This window comes from Littorina saxatilis, linkage group LG17 (assembly GCF_037325665.1).
Source record: "Littorina saxatilis isolate snail1 linkage group LG17, US_GU_Lsax_2.0, whole genome shotgun sequence".
In the NCBI taxonomy this organism is placed as follows: Eukaryota; Metazoa; Mollusca; class Gastropoda; order Littorinimorpha; family Littorinidae; genus Littorina; species Littorina saxatilis.
Window position 1 is genome coordinate 19,214,982 of NC_090261.1, and position 22,590 is coordinate 19,237,571.

The following is a 22,590-nucleotide window of genomic DNA, read 5'->3' on the forward strand; positions in this document are numbered from 1 at the left end:
TGTTCACTGTAGTGTTGTCCGTGAGGAGAAGGACATGACGGTTCTCGACTGCCGAAGCAAACTCCGGGAGAGCCAGACACACTGCTTCCATCTCCAAGGCATTGATATGCCACGACGCCTGCTCGTTGGACCACTGACCTTCAGCAGTCAGATGATCCATGTGTGCTCCCCATCCAAAGTGGGAGGCATCCATGAAGAGCTCTGATGTCGGAGGAGGAAGGTTGATGGGGACCCCCTGAAGCAACCACTCGTTGTCCGACCACTGTGTGGTTGACTCTTTTAGCCAAGGCCGGAGTGGCACGAGAGAGTCCCAGTGATGGTTGGTCTGCGACCAACGATCCCTGAACTGGCGTTGAAACTCCCTTTTGTGGAGCCTGCCCAAAGGCAGCAACGGAGCCAACGACTCCATCATGTCCAGGAGAGAAGTGAGAACCCTCGCCGAGGCATGGGAGCGTCTGAGCAAAGCCGAGAGGAGGGCTCTGAGCCTGAGAATGCGGGGCATGGCAGGGCGTACCGTCTGAGACACTGTATTGAAATCCATACCCAGGAAAGTAAATTCCTGGGAATTAAGGGACCATCTCCGACTTGAGGGAGTTGACAGAGAAACCAAGCGTATTGGCTTCCTGTAGCAGTATCTGGTATGTTGGTTGCAGACCTGGAAAGACGTGGCTAGAATCAGCCAATCGTTCAGGTACGCTCGGATGCAATTGGCTCGCTTCCTCAGGGACAGGCAGAATTCCCGCACAATTCGAGTGAACGCCCATGGGGCCAGTGAAAGCCCGAATGGGAGCGCCCGAAACTGTAGTAACTTGTCCCTCCATCGGAAACGCAACCACTTTCTGTCCTTCCGGTGAACGAGGACGTGAAAATAAGCGTCAGACAGGTCGACTGACATCGCCCGGTCGGATGGATTCGCGAATTGAGGCCGGAGTCTCCATGCGAAACTGTTTTGTGCGCAGAAATTTGTTGAGTGGGGAGAGGTCTAGGACCGGTCTCTACCCTCCCGACGACTTGGGGATCACGAACAGCCGTCCGTAGAACCCCAGAGAGTTGCGGCGGAAGACCTCCTCAACTGCCTGCTTGGATAGCAGGCCGGCCACCTCCTCGTCCAATACATCCCTGGCCTCGGCCGAGGCTGGGGGACGAACCGGAGGAGGGGATCTTGTCAAGGTGCAGGGTTGGCTGCCCAAGGTAGGCGAAACCCCGACTCCAACACGCCCAACACCCAAGAGTTCGCAGTCATATCTCCCCAACCGGGGAGATGTGACCTGAGCCTGCCGGCCTGCGAAAACTTGGGGGGGATTGTGACTGGGTCGGGGGCCAGTCATTGGGGGTGACCGGTGTGCGGCGCCCCCTTTCTTGAACCTCCCTGACCAGAACCTCGGTTCTTGTGTGCACTCTTGTCTTTCCTCATCCTCCGGTTTGGACGGGCGTGAGGGCGTTGGCCCTGACCCCTTCTGCCCGTGTAAGACGGAGGTTCCACACGCTGCAGCTTAGGCACAGGAAGCTCTGCCGCGCGCTGTGGTGCAGTCCGTTTACCGCCGCGTGAGGAGGAAGACTTGGCCTGAGGCAACATGGCCTGAACCGCCAACTTGTGCAACAAGTCTTCCTTGTCATCTGTGCGTGAAGCACTGACGAACGCGGGCGCGGAGGATCCAAACAGCGAATCGGCCGACGCCAGCTGCTGACGCAGCTGTGTGACGAAGTTTGCTTTTGTGTCCAGACCCGGTGAGGAAAGAATAGCATCACGGCGTGCCAGAAGCACGCACGTGTGTGCCACCGCCATAGACGATGCTGCGAAACAAATCGCTGCGGCCAAATGGTGCATAAGTGCGCCGACCTCAAGGGCCGAAGCCTCCGACGAGAAGGCCAACGGATTGGCCTTCTTGACGAATAGAGCCAAGGAGGCAGCTTCACAGAGAGAATCTGCGGCTGTAATCGACTCCAAACCCGCCTTATGTTATCCTGCCAATCAGAAAGGACAGCGCCAGGGGGCGAGGTCGCTAGTTTAGACGGGGGGCCCCGCCCTGCCGAGCAACTTCAAGTCTGAGGCTGCTATCGGTGGTGACTGGCTTGGCACCACACGGTGGTGATACACCGATTTCTGGCCCTGAAGGAGAGCGCGCGGGTAAGGCCGATAGCATAGCGTCCGCCACTGTCTTTGCCTCATTCAAGGCAGTGAACCTCGAAGCCGAGAAATCGATGGAGGAGAATAAACGCTCCGCATCAGAGAGAAGAGAGGGCTGCTGAACAACAGCAGCCGTCCGTCCTGGGAGATATTTCTCGATCACCGGTAGGCAGGCCACAAAGTCGTCAACTTGGGCCATGGTGACGAGAGCGGGTGTATCAACCACAGGGACGGGATCTCTCGATGCCACGCCATCTTCGTCTTCAGACATAGACTCGTCCTCGTCAGAGGGGTCCTCACCGGCCTCCCTAACAGCATGAGAGCTGACAGGGAAGGGATCAAAGTCCAAAGACTCACCATCCAAAACCCCGGAGCCAGAGGGGTTCGTGGTGTCCTGCATGGCGCTGACCCCACCGGATAAACTGACGTGTTGCGGTGCTGTCTGCACCTGTAACCCAGCCCCTGGGGGCGCCACAGAGGATACTGGCATGCCCCTAGTCGAGGTTACCTCCCTTGGCTCCGATCGTATGCTATCAGCGCGGTCCAGAAAGGACGCAAGGCACTCGATCAAAGCCTCTCCGCTCGAATGAACGGAATGTGGGGGCACAAAGCCAACACCCTCAGGCCAGGGGCTCAAACCATGCACTCCCGACGGCCACCCCGCGAAGGGAAGGGCGTAAGGAGGCTGGGGAAAATACGGTGGAGGGAACCCCCCCCCCCCCCCCGGGGCTGCATACCAACAGAAATTTGGGCAGCAGCTCCCGCCCCACCGGTGAAAACACCGCCCCGAGTGGAAGAACCACTGTCGGGGATATACAGCGGGGCCTGAACCGCACGGCCTGCATACCCATGGGAAACCGTAGACGTCGTCAAACTCTGAGGGACTGAACCGCTTGCAGAGGCGAACGTCGGCGACAGCGTCAGACCCTACGTAGCGGTACCGCCACCAGAGACGAATGCTGTCGGCATCGTCAAACTCTGAGGGGCACGGCCAGAGACAGAGGCGCATGTCGGGGTCATCGTCAAACTCTGAGGGAATGAACCGCTAACAGAGGCAAATGACCGAGAGATTTGGGGGCAGGACCGCTGTTCGTGCATTGGGGAAAATTCCCCTGAATAGCGAAACCTGCCGCGCCCGTCGGCACAGCGTCAGAACCTGCGTAGCGGTACCGCCACCAGAGTCGAATGCCGTAGGCATCGTCAAACTCTGAGGGGCACGGCCAGAGAAAGAGGCGCATGTCGGGGTCATCGTCAAACTCTGAGGGAATGAACCGCTAACAGAGGCAAATGACCGAGAGATTTGGGGGCAGGACCGCTGTTCGTGCAGTGGGGAAAATTCACCTGAATAGCGAAACCTGCCGCGCCCCAGGAACCATACGGACTAGCCATAGGGTGCGGAAATTGAGGCACAGGCAGTTGCCACTGCATTGGGTGTAAACCACCAGAAGCAACTGACTGTGTCCCAGAACCCGACAAGAGAGCTTGGGACCAAGCATAAAGCTCCCACGCTTCCTCCCCCGAAGAAACGGGCGGAGGGAAGGGGGGCTTATCTCCGACCGAGACTCCCGAAACAAAAGGTGAGGAAAAAGTCGGGGGGACTGAATGACGCACAGAGCAATCAGACAGAGAGGCGGTAGTAACCCCGGGGAAGAGCGAATCCGAAGAGGAGCCAGACTGAGAGAAAGAAGTCAATTGTGTCTGCTAACGGACACTGGGGCCAGTGAACGAAAGACAGTAACATCATCACCAACCTTCGATTTTTGTTTGTTGTTCTTCCCTACCTTATCCCCCTTGGGGTTGGAAGGAGGGGGGGACGACATCTTGAGACCGGGGTCCAACGCTACCTCGATGGAGATACGGCACAAGAAAAACCCCGGCGCTGGCGTAACACACTCTGCGGGCGGGGGAGAGGACGTAAGATGTACGGAAAAACAAATTCGCGCACGACCGACTCCTCAAAACTCCAAACGCAAGTAAAAACTTCGGAGCGCTGACCCCAGACCCCGCACCAAGCAATATGGCGGGCAGTCCTATGTCAGAAGGGAAGAGTTGTATGCTGGGATGACCCAGGTTAAGGGAGGTCACCCACAAAAATCTTTGCCCAGAACTAGTTGGGACTTTGGGCTTAGGTTAGGTTCCTTGCGCCACTCTGCCCCATTTAAATCTGAGCATTTCCAGGTGAAGGTATGCGCTTGCGAGTAGATCAAGCACACGTGATGTATGGTAAGTATACTAATATAAAGGAAAATAGTTATGTATTTTCTCATTAGAGACCTGTATCATACATAGTTTTACTTTTGCAAAACTAAGGAATTACACATTTTGTTTGAATCACATAGAGAGATAGACAGAGGACAAAAAAAATAATCTGAGAAAGAAACTCCTTTACAATTTTTACCATGTTTGAAATAAAATATCGCAAGGAAAAGCCATAATTTATCACGTCATGTGCGTGTTCCACACTCCACACTTGAAATGACGTGCTTTTATCCTGTTATCGGCTGCACGGAGCTTGGAAGTATAATTTCCATTTAAGGATCCGAATTTGTTAAGTTTGAGCATATTTTCGACGTCAAACTCCATAAAACTATGTATTTTTGGAATCAAAAAATAATAAGGAATAGACAGAAGTTGATTTTAAGTGTCATTTCCAAAAATAAAGATAGTGGTTATTTAACGCTTTTATTAATTTGTAAGCATAATTTTCAATAAAATACAACAAAACTATATATAGTTTTAGATACAGGACGCAATAGGGAAAACACAAACATCTTCTTCTTCTACTTTGTTCATGGGCTTAGACTCCCACGTTCACTCATGTTTTTAGCACGAGTCGATTTTTACGTGTGTGACCGTTTTTACCCAGCCATTCAGGCAGCATACGGCGATTTCGGGGGAGGCATGCTGGGTATTTTCGTGTTTCTACAACCCACCGAACTCTGACATGGATTACAGGATCTTTTCCGTGCGCACTTGGTCACTTGCGTGTACACACGAAGGGGGTTAATTAAGTCACTAGCAGGTCTGCACGTAAGTTGACCTGGGAGATCGGAAAAATCTCCACTCTTAACCCACCAGGCAGCAGCGACCGGGATTCGAACTCACGACCTCCCGATTAGGAGGCCGACGTCTTACCACCACGCCGCTGCGGGGTGCACTTGGTCGACTAGATGGACAATTGCCTCCCTTATTATATCACACCGGCCTTCTCACAATAAATACTAGCTGCCTTACAGTCACCTGGGAGCAGGTTAAATGCAACATTATTTACATCACAATCATTGAAATTTGTTTTACAGGTTAATGCAACATTATTTACATCACAATCATTGAAATTTGTTTTACACACTGGGGACCAAGTTTCCCCTCTTTTTACATCACTGGCGGTAAAACGCCCTCACATGTATGTACAGTAGAAAAAAAATATGTAAACACTTTTATTGGCCCTCACTTGCCCTGTTTACAGACCCGCTGTAAGCCACCAAATGTACCCTTACAGTGAATTTGTATAAGGTTATCGTGCGCCTTACTAGGTATCGCATAACAAACAAACAACCCAAAACCCAACATGTGCGTTGTTTTCAGACAGCACATGCCAGTAACAAAGATGAACAATGGGCATTTCCTTCCATGGTAACACATTGCACCATCTACAGACCTATTGTAAGCCACCAAATGTGCCCTTACAGCAACGTTGCATTCACGTCGAAATCAAACCAAACCACAACCACAAATTCACGTTGTGTCGACGTGTAATTCACGTCAATTTTATCACGAAAAATGCACCAAAACTCGACTTTCACGTTGTGTCAACGTAGAATTCACGTAATTCTTGACCTAAAATTTGACCTAAAATGTACGTTCCATTCACGTGGACATTACGTAAAAATGCAACGCAATTTCAACCAAACCACAACCACAACCAAAAATTCACAGAGAGATATGCCGGCGATACGGCATGGACCGATGATGATCAGAATGACTTGTATGATCATTTGATCGTTGATTTGTTTTCGAATCCGCTGTAGAATCTTCAAACATTCACCAGAAGTGTTTTTGTGGAAAATTGTGAGACACCACATTCAAGCTTCAGTCGCTATTTTAAAAATCGTTTAGCTCGTTAAGTCATATCTTGGTTGTTATGTTTGAGTTCTCAGTTTTTTCCCTCATCAAACTTTGCAGTTTCTTGTTTCACACAGGAAGCGGAAAGACGTCACTGCTTGACGTCATAGCGTGCCGCAACAAGTCGGGCAAGGTGACGGGTGACGTTATGCTGAACGGCGTGACACGCACACAAGACATGCTGACCAAGCGCGCGGCCTACGTACGGCAGGATGACCGGCTGATGGCCAGCCTCACTGTCCGAGAGACGCTCATGTTCGTCGCTCAACTCAAGCTGCCCAAGTCATTCGGCGACGATGAAATCAAAGCCAGAGTAAGTGACTGGGAATGGGACTTGCGCGACAGTCTTACTGGCAATCCGCTAAATCTGTTTAAATTGCGAAAGACCATTCACACAGAATCATAATCCATTGCAGTTTGTGTATATGTGTGTATAGCTATAGGCTCGTTATAAAATATAAATGAGATTCCCCTTTGTTTACAATGATTTATTTTCTTCGAGAAATGGCCAAAACCGTTTCGACAATGTTTGGAAGATTTAGGCAATCTTTAGTGTCAGCTTTTCTCCACCGCGGAAAAAAGTTTTGCAATTTTGCAACGACAAAAAAAGGCAGCAAAGCTTTCGACGATTTATAACTAAGCATTGAAGAGTCTCCAGAAATAGTTTAGGACAACGTAATGAACGTACAGCAATAAAATAAATGTGATAAGGCCTATGACAATCCGCTTGTAAAGAAATTACGTTTTTTGGGTGATGATCTGAATAATGCATTATTTAACTAAATAATGCATTATTTAGATCACACAAAAAAACCGTCACAGGGTTGCCATACATAAACATTATTTACTCATAAAAGATATTATTTGAATAATGTATTTATCAATTGATTTTTTACTTAAGTAATGAATTGTTCAAAAAGCATTCTTGACTAAATTAGGCATCTCTACAGACCTGTCGGCTAAATAATGCATTACTTAACGTTTTTCGTTAAAGAAGGCATTATTACCGTCCCACGGTAAATAATGCATTATATAACGTCCCAAAATTACTGCATTGATGTCATGGTGGTTGCACAAGCAGGAAACATGGATTAGGGTGTTCACTTGCCTGTGGCGAATGTAAAGAGATAAAGTTTAGTTCAGTTCAGTTCAGTTTAGTTCTCTCTCTATCTGTCAATCTTTTTCTCGTGCCAATCAAATGCAGAAATACCCGATAGATTTCCGGAAACCTACTGGTAGATTTTACCGAGTAAAATGTCAGTTTTGGCGCCCGTGTGGGCATTTTCTACCCGGTATTTTGATTAGCCAATGACGGAGCTTTCTGCTCGGTATCTCAGGTTCCCATTGGGCAAATTTCTACTGTTAAGATCCAGTGCAGAGATACCAGGTAGATTTGCTAATCAACCAGTAGATTCTACTGGGTAAAAAGTCAGCTCTGGCATTTTATAGCCGGGATCCACGGTATCTTTACAATGAATATACAAGCACAAGTGCATCATCTTTCAAGTTATAACCAGACTTGTGACGCTGTGTTGCAGGTGGACAGCGTGATATTAGAGCTGGGATTGATGGAGCCTGCAGACACACGTATCGGTAATGCCGAGATCCGCGGCATATCTGGGGGAGAGCGTCGCCGTGTCAGCATCGGTATACAGATGCTCATTGACCCCAGTGAGTCTTTTTTCTTCAGCAGAATCGATCGGTGAATTAGCTAGCACACACACACACCCACAAACACACACCCGTATGGCGAAAAAACAATGTGGCCTTTTTCTAATGCTTTTCCACGAAAAATGCAAACCCTTCGCTCTTGGACATATTCAATACTCATCTCCTGTTCTGAAATGATTGCATCTCGATTGATGCGAACACTACTTTTCTACGATAGGTCGTTACGCAAAAATATTGCCCCGTCACGCAGTGTCTCCGTCGCTACGTATGCTTTACGAATTTTGTTTAATTTTAATTTTAATTTTTAATTTTTAATTTTTTAAGCTAGTGCGATCTTGAAATAATGGTTTCTTCCAGGTTTACTGTTTCTGGATGAGCCCACGTCAGGTCTGGATTCGTTCACAGCCAGTCATCTTGTGTCCACACTATCTCACATGGCCCGCAACAGACGAACCATTCTCATGTCTATCCACCAGCCCAGGTAACTCAAGAAAGCGGGGTGGGGGTGGGTTTTTTTCGGGGGAGGGGGGGGGGGGGGTAGGGAGAGGGGGCGGGGGGCGGCGGCGGCTTGCGGCAAGATTTTTTCACATTCGTGCCAAAATTGCGCGTGGTCAAAAGCTTTCTTTCCATATGGCGAAGAGATGGTGGAGGGATTGCGACGAAAATGCTTGGCGACAGGCGAATTTTAGTGTTCGAGTGTCCATTAAAAGTGGCTCGGCAGGCGGATTTTTTTTTACATTTCCGGCTTGACTCCTTAGAATCATTCGGTCAAAAAAAAAAGCACAACCATGTTTAATGTAAGGTCTACTATAATTATTTGAACTTACTTTTGTTGAAGAGGAACATGAAAAGATAAGAAATGAAATGATAAAAACACGATTTTATTTCAACGAAGTGCTCAAAAAGCGGAACGAACCCGATGCCTTTGACAACCTTTGAAGGAATTCTTGCCAGACGATGTGTAGTTCAGAAAATAAATGTAGTTGACGAAAAATTCCACCAGTCAACAGAAAAAATAAACCTGGTTGTAGGTAGTCTTCGGATATGTAAGTCACACGGCCCCCTGGCCGCAACGTGTTCGCGTCACTATATGGAAACGTAGCTTTAGTGTTACAAGAACAAATTCTCTTCGAAGTCACAAAACAACGCCAATTTCTGTCCCTAGGTCCAACATTTTCGAGTTGTTCGACTTGGTGCTACTGATGTCAGGGGGACGCGTGGTTTACTTCGGGGAGGCCAAACATATGGTGCATTACTTCACGCGTCTGGGCTTCCCTTGCCCTCAGCTCACAAATCCCTGTGATTATTACGGTGAGTCTATTAATAATAATAATAATAAAACATTCTTCTATAGCGCTGTTCACCGCCACATAACAGTCTCATGGCACTTTACATTGGAAATCAAAATTCAACATTTAACATATAAAAAGTTTCCTCATAAGAATACAATACAAGCATTATTAGCTTACATTTCATAAACAACGACCACATACATCTTAAGATAATCTAGAAAATTTAAAAAAGATGGAAAATACATAAGATAAGTAATAGACAAATAGTTACACATAAAAAGTCTGACATATAAAACAGAACTTACATAAAGGCGTACAGATCTAAAACAGAACGAAGATTTATTCCCCCCTCTTCTTTTTACATTTAGTCAAGTTTTGACTAAATGTTTTAACATTGAGGGGGAATCGAGACGAGGTGTGTGTGTGTGTGTGTGTGTGTGTGTGTGTGTGTGTGTGTCTGTCTGTCTGTCTGTCTGCGTGTTTGTGTGTAGAGCGATTCAGACCAAACTACTGGACCGATCTTTATGAAATTTGACATGAGAGTTCCTGGGAATGATATACCCGGACGTTTTTTTCTTTTTGTCGATAAATACCTTTGATGACGTCATATCCGGCTTTTTGTAAAAGTTGAGGCGGCACTGTCACACCCTCATTTTTCAATCAAATTGATTGAAATTTTTGTAAAGCAATCTTTGACGAAGGCCGGACTTCGGTATTTCATTTCAGCTTGGTGGCTTAAAAATTAATTGATGACTTTGGTCATTAAAAATCTGAAAATTGTAATAATTTTTTTTAATATAAAACGATCCAAATTTACGTTCATCTTATTCTACATCATTTCCTGATTCCAAAAACATATAAATATGTTATATTTGGATTAAAAACAAGCTCTGAAAATCAAAAATATAAAAATTATGATCAAAATCAAAATTCCGAAATCGATTTAAAAACAATGTCCTTGTCGGTTCCCGATTCCAAAAAAATATAGATATGATATGTTTGGATTAAAAACACGCTCAGAAAGTTAAAACGAAGAGAGGTACAGAAAAGCGTGCTATGCAGCACAGCGAAACCACTACCGCACTGAACAGGCTCGTCAGTTTCACTCCGTTATGCACAAGCGGCGGACTACGGTCATTGTGAAAAAATGCAGTGCGTTCAGTTTCATTTTGTGAGTTCCACAGCTTGACTAAATGTAGTAATTTCGCCTTACGCGACTTGTTTTTTTTCTACTCAAAACTTGCACATTTCACTCAAATATGTATGATCCTAACGATGGACATAACAGTTTTCATGTACAGCACCTCCTTCAGATTAATCTGTTGTAAATAAACATGTGTGTATGCTGTTGAAATATGTATTTAAAATGCATATCATTATAATTATACACACACAAAAAACACAGTATGACATCCACTATATCCATCTTGGTGTAACTTTGGGTCCGTATCTAGAATTAAGAAGAGAAAGAGAAAAAAAGAGAAAAAAGAATAAAAAATTCAAACAAGTCGCGTAAGGCAAAAATACATTTAGTCAAGCTCAATCGAACTCAAAGAATGAAACTGAACGCAAAGCATTTTTTCCGCAAGACCGTACACTCGTAGCATCGTCTGTCCACCGCTCGTGGCAAAGGCAGTGAAATTAACAATACAGAAAAGCGCGGTAGCGGTTGCGCTGAGGAGGTTAGCCCGCTTTTCTATATCTCTATTCTTTTTAACTCTCTGAACGTGTTTTTAATCCAAACATATCATATCTATATGTTTTTGGAATCAGGAACGGACAAGGAATAAGATGAAATTGTTTTTAAATCGATTTCGGAAATTTAATTTTAATCATAATTTTTATATTTTTAATTTTCAGAGCTTGTTTTTAATCCGAATATAACATAATTATATGTTTTTGGAATCAGAAAATGATGAAGAATACGATAAACGTAATTTTGGATCGTTTCATAAAAAAATAATTTTAATTACAATTTTCAGATTTTTAATGACCAAAGTCATTAATTAAATTTTAAGCCTCCAAGCTGAAATGCAATACCAAAGTCCGGCCTTCGTCGAAGATTGCTTTGCCAAAATTTCAATCAATTTTATTGAAAAATGAGGGTGTGACAGTGCCGCCTCAACTTTTACAAAATGCCGGATATGACGTCATCAAAGACATTTATCGAAAAAATGAAAAAACATCTGGGGATATCATACCCAGGAACTCTCATGAAAAATGTCATACAGATCGGTCCAGTAGTTTACTCTGAATCGCTCTACACACACACACACACACACACACACACACACACAGTGACACACACACACATACACCACGACCCTCGTCTCGATTCCCCCATCTATGTTAAAACATTTAGTCAATAAAATCAAAATCAAAATTTTATATTTCTGATCTGCAATTGTTTTTCGAATAAAACAAAAAGAGGCATTGAAGCCTTTGTTTTTTACATTTAGTCAAGTTAGTGTGTTGATCTCCAGCAGGCACAGTGCATTTGATGAGGTGGTTTCTGTAGGAAATCGTAATGTTGATGCAAATTGCAATCCAAATTATGTCAACCGTGTTGGACGTTCAAACCAAAAAGTGGGTCAACTCGACAGTGGTGCGCCGTTTTCCCAAGACGGATAACTTACTGGGCTAATAGAGGGCCCCAAAGGGGGGGTATCATCACGATCACGGGAAGGGAAATTTTAGCTTTCACGATCACAGTTACCTTGATTTTTGTTTTCACGATCACAAACACCTTGTGTACGTTGAATATAAAATGCTTTGCAATAATGCCCATCACGATCACGAAAACAAATCACGATCACGATCACGAGACTTGATTTTTGTGTCATCACGGATCACGGGCAAAGTCCCATCACGATCACAGAATTGGAAATTTCGGCAATCACGGTCACAGAAAGGTCAAAAAACGCCAATCACGATCACGATTTTAAACCCTTTGGGGCCCTCCTAATAGGAGAACGACAGACATCAGTTAGGCTCACCTAAATGACGATTGAAGAAGTAAGTAATCCAAATTTGAACACTGAAGCACAACAGCTCGAATAACACAAATTCAGCAATCATCCTCAGCGCTTGTAAACTCACACACGCAGTCTTTTGGCGAATGCCACTGACACCGACTTGGGTCACCGACTGAAACCGGCCGGTAACTGCACAGTAATAAATGCCTTGAACTGCGCAATCTCGGAAACATGACTGGTATACCTGGTAGGTAGGATGAAAGCCAGAAGCCAACGATGCAAAATAATATTTCCAAATTCATTTCAACACTCTAAAAATAACTGTTATTCGTTTTCTTAAGCAGTATAGATGACTGAACACAAAAGCAGACGTTTTATGGCGCGTTTGCCAAAAAGACAAAAGGGGACTCATTTCGCACATGAATTTGATGACACAATTTGCGGTCGCGGAAGGTTTGGGTAAGCAGAAAACAGGCAATCGCAGAGTTTGTGTAAGCAGAAAACAGGCAATCGCAGAGTTTGTGTCAACAAGTTTTTTTTTTTTTAATGAAACGTCGGAGTAATGGGATAAAAAGCTTACACACCTCGTCCTGAATATCTTGCATATTAATCCGCGGATTTCTGCGGACATACTTACGAATTCCGCTGGAGTAATCTATTTTTCCGCGTCCCATTTCATCACAGTATCTATAACTTGTTGACTGAATGATATGGAGAGAAGTGAAGATGGAACAGATCACTAGAGGCTTGAGAGTTAAATTGTGCTGACTGAAAACTCCTGATAACTAATAGTCATTTTGTGCTTCAATGCATTGAATCATACTATTGCCAGTATTGGATTATGGATACATGGTTCATTACGTAAGTATGCACCATTACAATGTTACCATTGTCGTGTGAATTTTTATTTTTTTTGTAGGGGGGGGGGGGGGGGGGAGAATGTCTTTTTTTTTTTACCTTATCCAAACAAGTTGAATTTTAGTCTCAGAATGCACCAGATTGTACAGATTTTAATGTACCATTTAAAAATTTTTCGGGGGAACCCCCCTAGAAAAAAGGAATTTTCTCTTTTTTCATCACAAGAGAGTCCCACCCCTGATATTATTCCTCGCCAGAGGCTCGGTAATACCTAAAATATCAACCCTACGGAAAATATGCGCGATATTCAGAACTCGGGAGTGTGTAACCTATATATTATAGAGAATACTACATGGCTTGCTGTGTCGTACCAGATTTACACGAGTTGTTTTTTAAAATATTGAACTGCGAGCGAAAGCGAGCTGTTCACTATTTGAAAAAGCAACGAGTGTAAATCTGGTACGAAACAGCAAGCCATGTAGTATTCTGTTTATCCTACATACTGTACTTACGTGTATTTTACTGAAAATGTCCTGCATTCGGGGCAGCTAAATTGAAGACGCTTGTTTTGGAACCTCGATCTCTTCTAAAGCCTCGTGCAATCTATTACGTCAAAGCAAAGAAACGTCACTCTGAAAGTGTGGCGTGACGTGTTAGTTCAAAAAATTCATCGAGGGTAATTAGCGAGCGCAATTTTTTTTTCTATAATGACGTTTGTCTCGGTGACTTTGGCATCATGAGCAGTGGAAAAACAGGTCCCTGCCAGACTTGCTTGACATGACCTCATTTACATGATACACACACGTGTGATTTGAACGATTATTATCTCACGGGTGTCTCCCTCACGTATGTAGGATAAGTATCGATTGAACACTGGTTTACGCGCTATATAAGTAATCGTTATTATTATTATTATTATTAACACTGGATTTCCCTTCTTTGAGCCATGTGACATCAGAGGCCGACACAAATTCATATTTAGGCGGCTGGCCGAGACTACCAAAGAGTGTATGTTTGTGTGCGTTAAATCATAACAACTAAAAGGAATTCTAACCATAATTGTAATTCAATCAAGTTTGCGTTTTAATGAAACAGATCCTGTGATTGGTCAGAATGCCCCAACTCATTAAAAATTACCGGTCATTAATTGTCGATAACCACTCGCTAAAAAATCCATTAACAACCTGCTGGCGAGGCGCATTGATACAGCCTCAACTAGTCTCGGTTAGCTTTGAGGGTCATTTTACAAGTAGGAAATACGAAGGCCAACGAAATACCGAGACCATAAGGTATGCGAAGTGATGACGTCGAATACGTGACGTAAGTTGATGCATGAATTTTTCCGGACTACGTCAGTCAATTCCAAAGATCGCTTTTGTGGTGAAAAGATTTTGTTTTAGAGTTTGCTGTCCAGAAACCCGTCAAAAAAGAAGGGAAATGTGTGTGAAAGAAAACAAAACAGGAGCAGAGTGATACGATATATAGGAATACAGAGACATATTTCTTGGGACTTGACCCTTGCAGGTAGGTGGACTGAAAGTAGTGTGTGAACAGAACAGAACCAATTCTGTCTGTTTACAACCGCATGAAAGCAGGAAAGAGATCGTCGTCAGATTGAATTACAATAACATTAACATGCTTCCATTTGAAACTTCTCGGTCTTCATCGGGGATTGACGCCCTCCCAAAGTCTAATTGAAGCCCTAATTTTTATTTTTGACAAAAATATGACATTTTACACATATCTTGACAGTCATTGTTCACCTCGACCGCTAGCGCTGTCTCGGAGGAACAATGACTGTTTCGATCTCTGTAAAATGTCATATTTTTGTCAAGACACCAAATAACGTATAATATTTTTTTCCAGTGGACCTGTCAACCCTCGACCCAACGTCAGAGGAAACGGAAGAGAGCACAGCCGAGGTGGTGAGACACTTACAGCAAGTCTACTACCAGGATGACGTCATGGAGGCGAATGGCGTCATGTCGGGCAGTATCAAACCAAGCAAAGACGACAGGAGAGGTTCACCGGGTAATTTGGAGCTGCCAGACGACGGCGATATATACCCGGGACTGCGGAGACAGTTTTCCGTCTTGTTCAGGTATTAGAACTGATTTTCACATTTAGTATAGTATGTGCCCCACTAAACAAAGCAAGTCGCGAGGGATTCCCCACGTGAGTTACAATAGAACGTTGTGCCAATTTCTTAAGTACACTCATAATGCGGTTAGGCGTGTGTTGTAACGTTTTTTGACTCAAAACTACGTCTATTTACATCCCATGCAGGGCCTCAGGAAGTCTGTTTACAATGGGTGTGTTACGTGCATCCGAGCTTGAAAGTAGTCCGATCATTTAATGTCACAGTTCCCAGCTTCTGTTGTAATCTGTGCTCGCACCTTATCATGAATTATTTCTAATGTGCCGACTGTTAGCAAATGCTCTCAAAAATGATATCAGCATGAGCTGGATCAATTTTCTCGACATGTCTGTTATCATTTGCTAACAGTCAGCATATTAGAAACTAGATGAATACCCGCTTCGCCGGGTACGGCTTCGCCGGGAAGAAGTAGAGCCGAATACCCGGCTTCGCTGGGGAAACGCCGGCTTTGCCGGCGCACCGTACGAAGGAAGGGAGATAAACGCGCAAAACACTGGAGAAGATAAGGAAGAGTAATACCCGGCTTCGCCGGGATGAAAGCGTTGTGGACAGTGACCTTCTAAAAATAGTAACGGGAATATGGATTGAGCGTTGTGGACAGTGACCTTCTAAAAATAGTAACAGGAATATGGATTGACGCCACACGAAGGAAGGGAGATAAACGCAAAACACTGGAGAAGATAAGGAAGAGTTAATGGGAATGGATCTGGGAAGATGAACAGAAAAACCAAAATCGGTTCAGCGCTGCGCGCTGAGAGCACGTGTTGAAAATTCTCATCGACCAGGTTGTGTCCGGGGTCTACCTGAATATGCCCACCAAATTTGAAGCAGATCCCCGTGCATCGCGAACAGACAGACAGACAGACACTAGTCGTATATATATATATATAGATAACGGTTTTATTACCGTCTAATTCGACCAAAAGAAATTTCGAAGCGACCCCGCAAATTAAACGGAACAGCCACAATGCGAACTGGATCGCTCATCTATACGACTAGTGTCTGTCTGTCTGTCTGTTCGCGATGCACGGCCAAAGTTCTCGGTGGATCTTTTTCAAATTTGGACACCGTATTCAGCTACACCCCGGACACAACCTCATCGATGAGATATTTCAACACGTGCTCTCAGCGCGCAGCGCTGTGCGCGCTGAACCGATTTTGTTGTTGTTGTTGTTGTTGTTGTCGGGATCCACTACCAGTAACTCTTCCTTATCTTCTACAGTGTTTTCAGCCGCGATTATCTCCCTTCCTCCGTGTGGCGTCAATCCATATTCCCGTTACTACGTTACTATTTTTAGAAGGTCACTGCACGTTACTATTTTTAGAAGGTCTCCAATGTTTTGCGCGTTTATCTCCTTTCCTTCGTGCGCCGGCGAAGACGGCGCAGCCTGGTATTCGGCTCTACTTCTTCCCGGCGAAGCCGGTACCCGGCGAAGCGGGTAAGTCAAGTCAAACAGTTTATTTACCAAATGCAAAGCACAGGATTTTGTTATGGTGTATGCATAAAACTTCACAAAACTTCACACTCCTTCCACCCGCATATATCATAATAACTATGTACAGATAAAGTGTTCTATTTCACTGGGCCTATTTACGTGTGTATACCAACCAGACAGTTCAAAACGGACTGGTTGTTCTTTTAGCACCAATTTGACAGGAGTAATCACAGGTTGCATGGATAAAGATAAATGAATTCCCTAAAAATCATATCTAAAAATATAGTCATCAATATAATAAATCCGAGTACATGCTAACACAGTTATTCAAAGGACACAACCCTTACATCTATTAAGATATTTCATTTAAGGATACTCGATCCATTTCAAAACTTTAACTGACACATATCACAGATCTACCAGATCTAAGAACGATCCACCATTGAGGCTGCAAGGACTGCCTCAGGAAAGAAACTGTTTCTGAAACGAGAAGTCCTGCTCTTCAGAGCGCGGAAGCGCTTGCCTGACGGGAGGAGCTCGAACAGATGGCTGGCTGGGTGAGATGAGTCTGCCACTATACCCCTAACTCTCTTTGCTAAACGTGAGCTGTACAGTGAGGCGACTGACGGAAGTTCGCAACCCACAATACGAGACGCTTGTCTGACAATGCGCTCCAGCTCTTCCTTGTTCCTAGCACTGGCACCGCTAAACCACACGGTGACTGAAAAACACAGAATGCTTTCTACAGTGGCCCTATAGAACTGCTTTTGGATGGCTTGGTTCAGTCTAAATTTCTTCAGCTGTCTAAGGAAGTGAAGCCTCTGCTGACACTTCTTGATAATGGGCTCTGTGTTTTTGTCCCATGTGAGGTCGCTCGAGATGATTGTGCCTAAAAATCTAAAGGAGTCGACCTGCTCAACACTTACACCGTTGATCTCTAAAGGGGTGAGTGCGAGTTTGTTCTTTCTAAAATCTACAATCATTTCTTTGGTTTTAGAGACATTGAGCTCTAAGTTGTTGTCAGAGCACCAGCCAACCAACTGTTCCACCTCCTCTCTATACACACTTTCATCATCGTTGGAAATCAGCCCCTCAACTGTCGTGTCATCTGAAAACTTCAGAACCAGCACAGATGGATCTGATGATACACAGTCGTTCGTGAAAAGTGTGAATAAAAGTGGAGAAAGCACACACCCCTGGGGTGCCCCTGTGTTCAGCGTGGCTGAGCAAGAGTATGAACCGTTCACCTTGACTACCTGTGGACGGTCTAAGAGAAAGTCTAAAACCCAATGACAGATGGACGGATGTACGTTCAGGGCTGACAGCTTGTCAAACAGCATGTGGGGGATAATTGTATTAAAAGCACTACTAAAATCGAGAAATAAGATTCTAGCGTATGAACGTGGCTTCTCCAGATGACGCAGGATGTGGAACAGACCTAGCGCTACAGCGTCCTCAACCGATCTGTTTGCCCGATAAGCGAACTGGAGAGGGTCACGTGAGGCACCAGTGCATGCCTTTAAGTAGGACAGAACGATCCGCTCAAAAACCTTCATGGCCACTAATCATCTAGTACATATATATATATATATATATATATACGGCTTCTCTGTGTGTGTGTGTGTTTGTGTGTGTGTGTGGGCAACACCTGTGGATTGTAGAGTTCTGTTTGTGATGGGGTCTGGCGGCTTTTGTCTGTCTGTATGTTCTGGCATTTGAGAAGCCATAACAGATAATATAGGGCTTAGAAATAAGCTCTAAAATTCTCAATCCCGTTTGAGAGGACTTCGCCTTCAAAGGTGATTGTGGTGAACCGCCACGCTGTCTGTCTCTGTCTCGCGATTCACCCCGGCGAGGCCGGGTATTCCTCTAGTATCTGATACACCGATTAACAGTTCCGCGGCCATTTTGGAATTGTGCATGCGCAGATCGTTTTTCGAGAGTTTTTTGTTCTTCATCTTCCAGTGCATATCACTTTTGCGAGTAAGTTCCGGTGATTTGAACGCTTAAGAAAGTGCACTTTTATAGTGATTTGCAAAATTGGGACCCCCATATCCGAAGTCGGTAACCTCACCTACATTACTGCAACCAATTATTGGGCAAGTGTATATGCCACTGAAATGGATTGAACTTGAAGTTGATGCTAGAACTTTGATGGAAATGAACCGTCCAGTTCACTCGCCTTCTCTATCAACATGCTTTGCCGTGCAGACAACACGAATGTTACTCGACGAAAACGTTTCGGACAATTAGAATCGCTTTAGGTATCACGTGGGTTTCCTTCTTTCTTCCATGTAGCGCTGGAACTGTGAACTGGTGTATTATGCCCGTCAGTCAAAGCTTTCTCGTGACCTTGGTCAGAGTCACTCACCTGACGTGATGAATATTCACAGGTCAAATGTGTTCACACAACACTCTCACAAGATAAACCATGTTGAACATGCGTTTCGTTGCTTCGATATCTCTTGTCCAACTGAGAGTGACAGGTTTCGAAAGGACGCTAGAGAAAAAGGAAAATGACATAAAGATATAAGCTTATTTGACCTAAATTAAGTGACGCAATTTCACTTGAGTCGTCAGAACTTTGACAATTACATTTTGAAGTGAGTTGGTCGGCATTGCAAACGAGGGTGGGTGGTGTCTTGCCGGTCTTCAAAGCGCCCACCAACAACACTGGCTTTTCCATATTTTTTATGATCCAAACAAAATGATCAAACCGCGATTATACAAGTCTCAAGCTACTGATCATAAAAAGTAATATAATTATCATTTGAAATGCCAACCATTTAACTTGTATACCTCTAAGAGATGACGTCATTGTGCTACTACGTCATAAATAACGAGGTTTTAAAATACGTCACTTTTGGGTTGTGCTTCAAAACGGGGTCTTTTGTCAAGCGCCATGAAAATCTTCACTTCTTTGAAAGAGTGTAGCTGGATGGTGGTACAAAGAAAGTTGCTACAAAGCTGGGTACGTTACATGAATCAAAGCTGTTCCATATTCTACAATCTGACAAAAGAAAAGGGAAATCGAAACTGGGGAAAAGAGGAATAACTCTGACAAGCCAAAAAAAACTTCCGAAGAGCGCTTCAAACGAGAATAATGTAGCTGCTGTGTCAAAATTTAAGAACTAAGATGAAAAAGTGTACATGCGAGTATAAAGTGCAAAACTTAAACTTTCATATGGAACAGTCCAGAGAATTCTAATCAATGATCTTCCGCTTCAAAAGCTGGCCGCAAAATGGGTGCCTCATAAGTTTACAGGGGAACGGAAGGAGCATCAGGGTCCTCTTGCACGCGATCGGCTCAACCGTTATGAACCCAGTAGACCCAGATTTGTTGTTACTGTAGTCACTGATTATGAGACTTTGGTTTCCTTCAACTTTAGTGCCAGAGAACACACAAACAAAGCGTGTCTAGACCAAAATGACGAGATGCATCACATTTGTAAGCGAGGTTTTCAAAACAGAAACAGGGCTATTCGCTGTATTTTTCGACCACGAAGGTCCCGTTGCTGTCGATATTCTGTCTACTAACAGCACAGCCATTGTCACGTACTATGCAGAAACCTTTTTACCCAAACTTACTTACGAGTTTAGCAGTCAGCGACCAAACTGCAAAACCCAGACTGCCCTTCTCCTTCATGAAAATGTCAGTCTCCACAAAAGAAGGGCCGTAACTCCATTCCTAAAAGACCAAATGATCCCATTTTTGCCTCACACATTCTTCAGACCTGATTACATCCCTTGTGATTTCTGGTTATACCCTCTTTGAAAATCAGACTTTTAGCCAACAAGTTTCATTGGACCCAGGACCTTAAATCAGAGCTCAAAAGCAATCCCAAATAAGGCCACCTTAAGGCCTCTTCTAATTGGCTTAGGCACTTGTGACTTTGCATCGATGATGGAGGCGAGTAGTTCTAATGACTGCTATATGTTGGGCCAGATACGCGAAACAGTCTCTGTGAAAATCACATTTGATCATTTTGTTTGGATCATACCTCGTATCTGACAGCATTTGAAGTGTCATTCTTTAGAATAACACAGTGTGTCAACTGATTCCGTTCGTACGCCGGATGTTTCCGTTCGTACGCCGAATGTTTCCGTTCATACAGCCTCATTTCCGGCACTTGCTTGAGGAAAAACGTGGCGGTAAGTCGTGTGGGCAGCGCGCTTTTGTGATATAGCAAGAATTATAGGTAGCTAATTGGTTTGGCTATGTGTACAATAAGTACCAAGGCGCTAGTAAACCTCATGATAACACACGCGGGCCAATAGTGGCAGAATTGGCAAATTTTTCAACATTTTCTTGTTTTTCTCGCTCTGTTATCAAAACTGACCCCTGATTTGCACATGAGCACCAAAACCATAGCCTGTTACGACATTTCGCTTGAACAGAAGTTTATAGAAACCCATTTTTTTTTAAAACATGCAGGCTCCGTTCGTACGCCATGATTCCGTTCGTACAAAAGTACCTGTTTTCGTTCTTACAAAAAGCGTTTGCGTTCGTACATATACAAAATATTAGTAGATCGTGATGGGCATGGTCAGATCCTAGACTGACCGCACACCGAGCAGTGGTCAATATAGGATCTGACCATGCCCATCACGATCTACTTAACTTTTTTGCTGCTCTTGGAGAATCTAAAATATTAATAAAACAGTGGAACTCCCCTTTGAAAACCGAAACAAATAAGAAAATAATGTCTTAAAGAGGGGAATTCATGAAATGAAGGTACATTTACAGACGTTTAAAACAGACAATCTGAAAAAAACAGGGTCTTAAAATAGGCGAAAGTTTTAAATCGGGGGCCTTAGATCGGCGTGTCATTTTCTCTCTTTGAGGAGGTGGATGCGGTCTATTCTGGAGGACTGGCCACTGCTGGGCGTGCGGTCCATCCAGGCTCTGGCGATGTCCATCATGCTGGGGGTAGTTTACTGGCAGCTACAGCCCAACCAGAGTTCTCTGCGCGACCACTTCGGCGTCCTCTACATGATCTCCGTCATGTACCCCTACCTCATCGTTGTTGACATCATTGAGACGTGTAGGTTGATAGAGAGATTGGGTGGTTGGTTATTGGATTTTGTATGGTATTTTTGGTTAAGAGAGAGAGAGGGAGAGAGAGAGAGTTTTATGAGTGCTTGTGCATGCAGTGTGAAGTGCTTCAAGAAACCATAAACCCCACCCCCTCCCCCGAAAAAAAGAGAAATACAGGAAAGATGCGATTCGAACCCGAGAGTGCAAACTCCGAATACAGAGTCTGTACCACGGTACCAACGAGCAAAGGATACATACTGTTGAATTTTGGCTTACTTTATGCAGTGATGTTCCTAGGACTGGAGGGCAACAGGACAAAATGTCCTGAATCAAAAAACTAATAGGACATCATGTCCTGACTACAAAAAAAAACAATAGGACATTCAGATCAAGCGAACCAATCATGGCACCTAACCTTTTTAGATGACTGAGAATATTTGAATAAAGGCAAATAAAAACTGAACAGTTCCAAATTTATTTTAATATTTTAAATGCAACAGTGTTCAGAAGGGTTACTTTCACACACACACAGACACATGCTTCAGAATGGCATAAGTGATCTTTGGCACACACACACACACACACACACACACACACACACACACACACACACACACACACTATGCTTCAGAATTAATGTCACAAGTGACAAGTGATCTTTCACACACTTCAGAATGTCACACGTGATCATTTTCAGTGAGCTTGAACAGCTTTCTATCCTTCTTTAACTTCCATCTGCAAACAATGTCAAAAAGGTATTGATCATCCCTCTCCTTCTCCCCCTCTATCTTCTGCTTCAACAACATATTCTGTGTCTCAGTGAGCAGGCGGTTTCTCTTCGCGGTCAAGATATTGTTCTGGGCACTGAAGCCTCTTTCCACATCAGCTGTATGGACTGGCAAGACGAGTGCA

At 44.3% G+C, this 22,590-nt stretch overlaps 2 protein-coding genes across 6 annotated transcripts in view; both read left to right on the forward strand.

The window, feature by feature from the left end:
- LOC138952783 (pyruvate carboxylase, mitochondrial-like) overlaps positions 1 to 22,590 on the forward strand; it is a 479,047-nt gene that overhangs the window by 297,906 nt on the left and 158,551 nt on the right. The window lies entirely within an intron of this gene.
- The window catches only part of LOC138952787 (ATP-binding cassette sub-family G member 8-like), an 82,951-nt gene that overhangs the window by 17,311 nt on the left and 43,050 nt on the right, over positions 1 to 22,590 (forward strand). The window contains exons 3-8 of the mRNA XM_070324526.1: positions 6,328 to 6,563; positions 7,789 to 7,921; positions 8,279 to 8,402; positions 9,087 to 9,232; positions 14,913 to 15,147; positions 21,486 to 21,685. Of these exons, the coding sequence (XP_070180627.1) occupies positions 6,328 to 6,563; positions 7,789 to 7,921; positions 8,279 to 8,402; positions 9,087 to 9,232; positions 14,913 to 15,147; positions 21,486 to 21,685 (1,074 nt within the window). The remainder of the gene's footprint in view (positions 1 to 6,327; positions 6,564 to 7,788; positions 7,922 to 8,278; positions 8,403 to 9,086; positions 9,233 to 14,912; positions 15,148 to 21,485; positions 21,686 to 22,590) is intronic.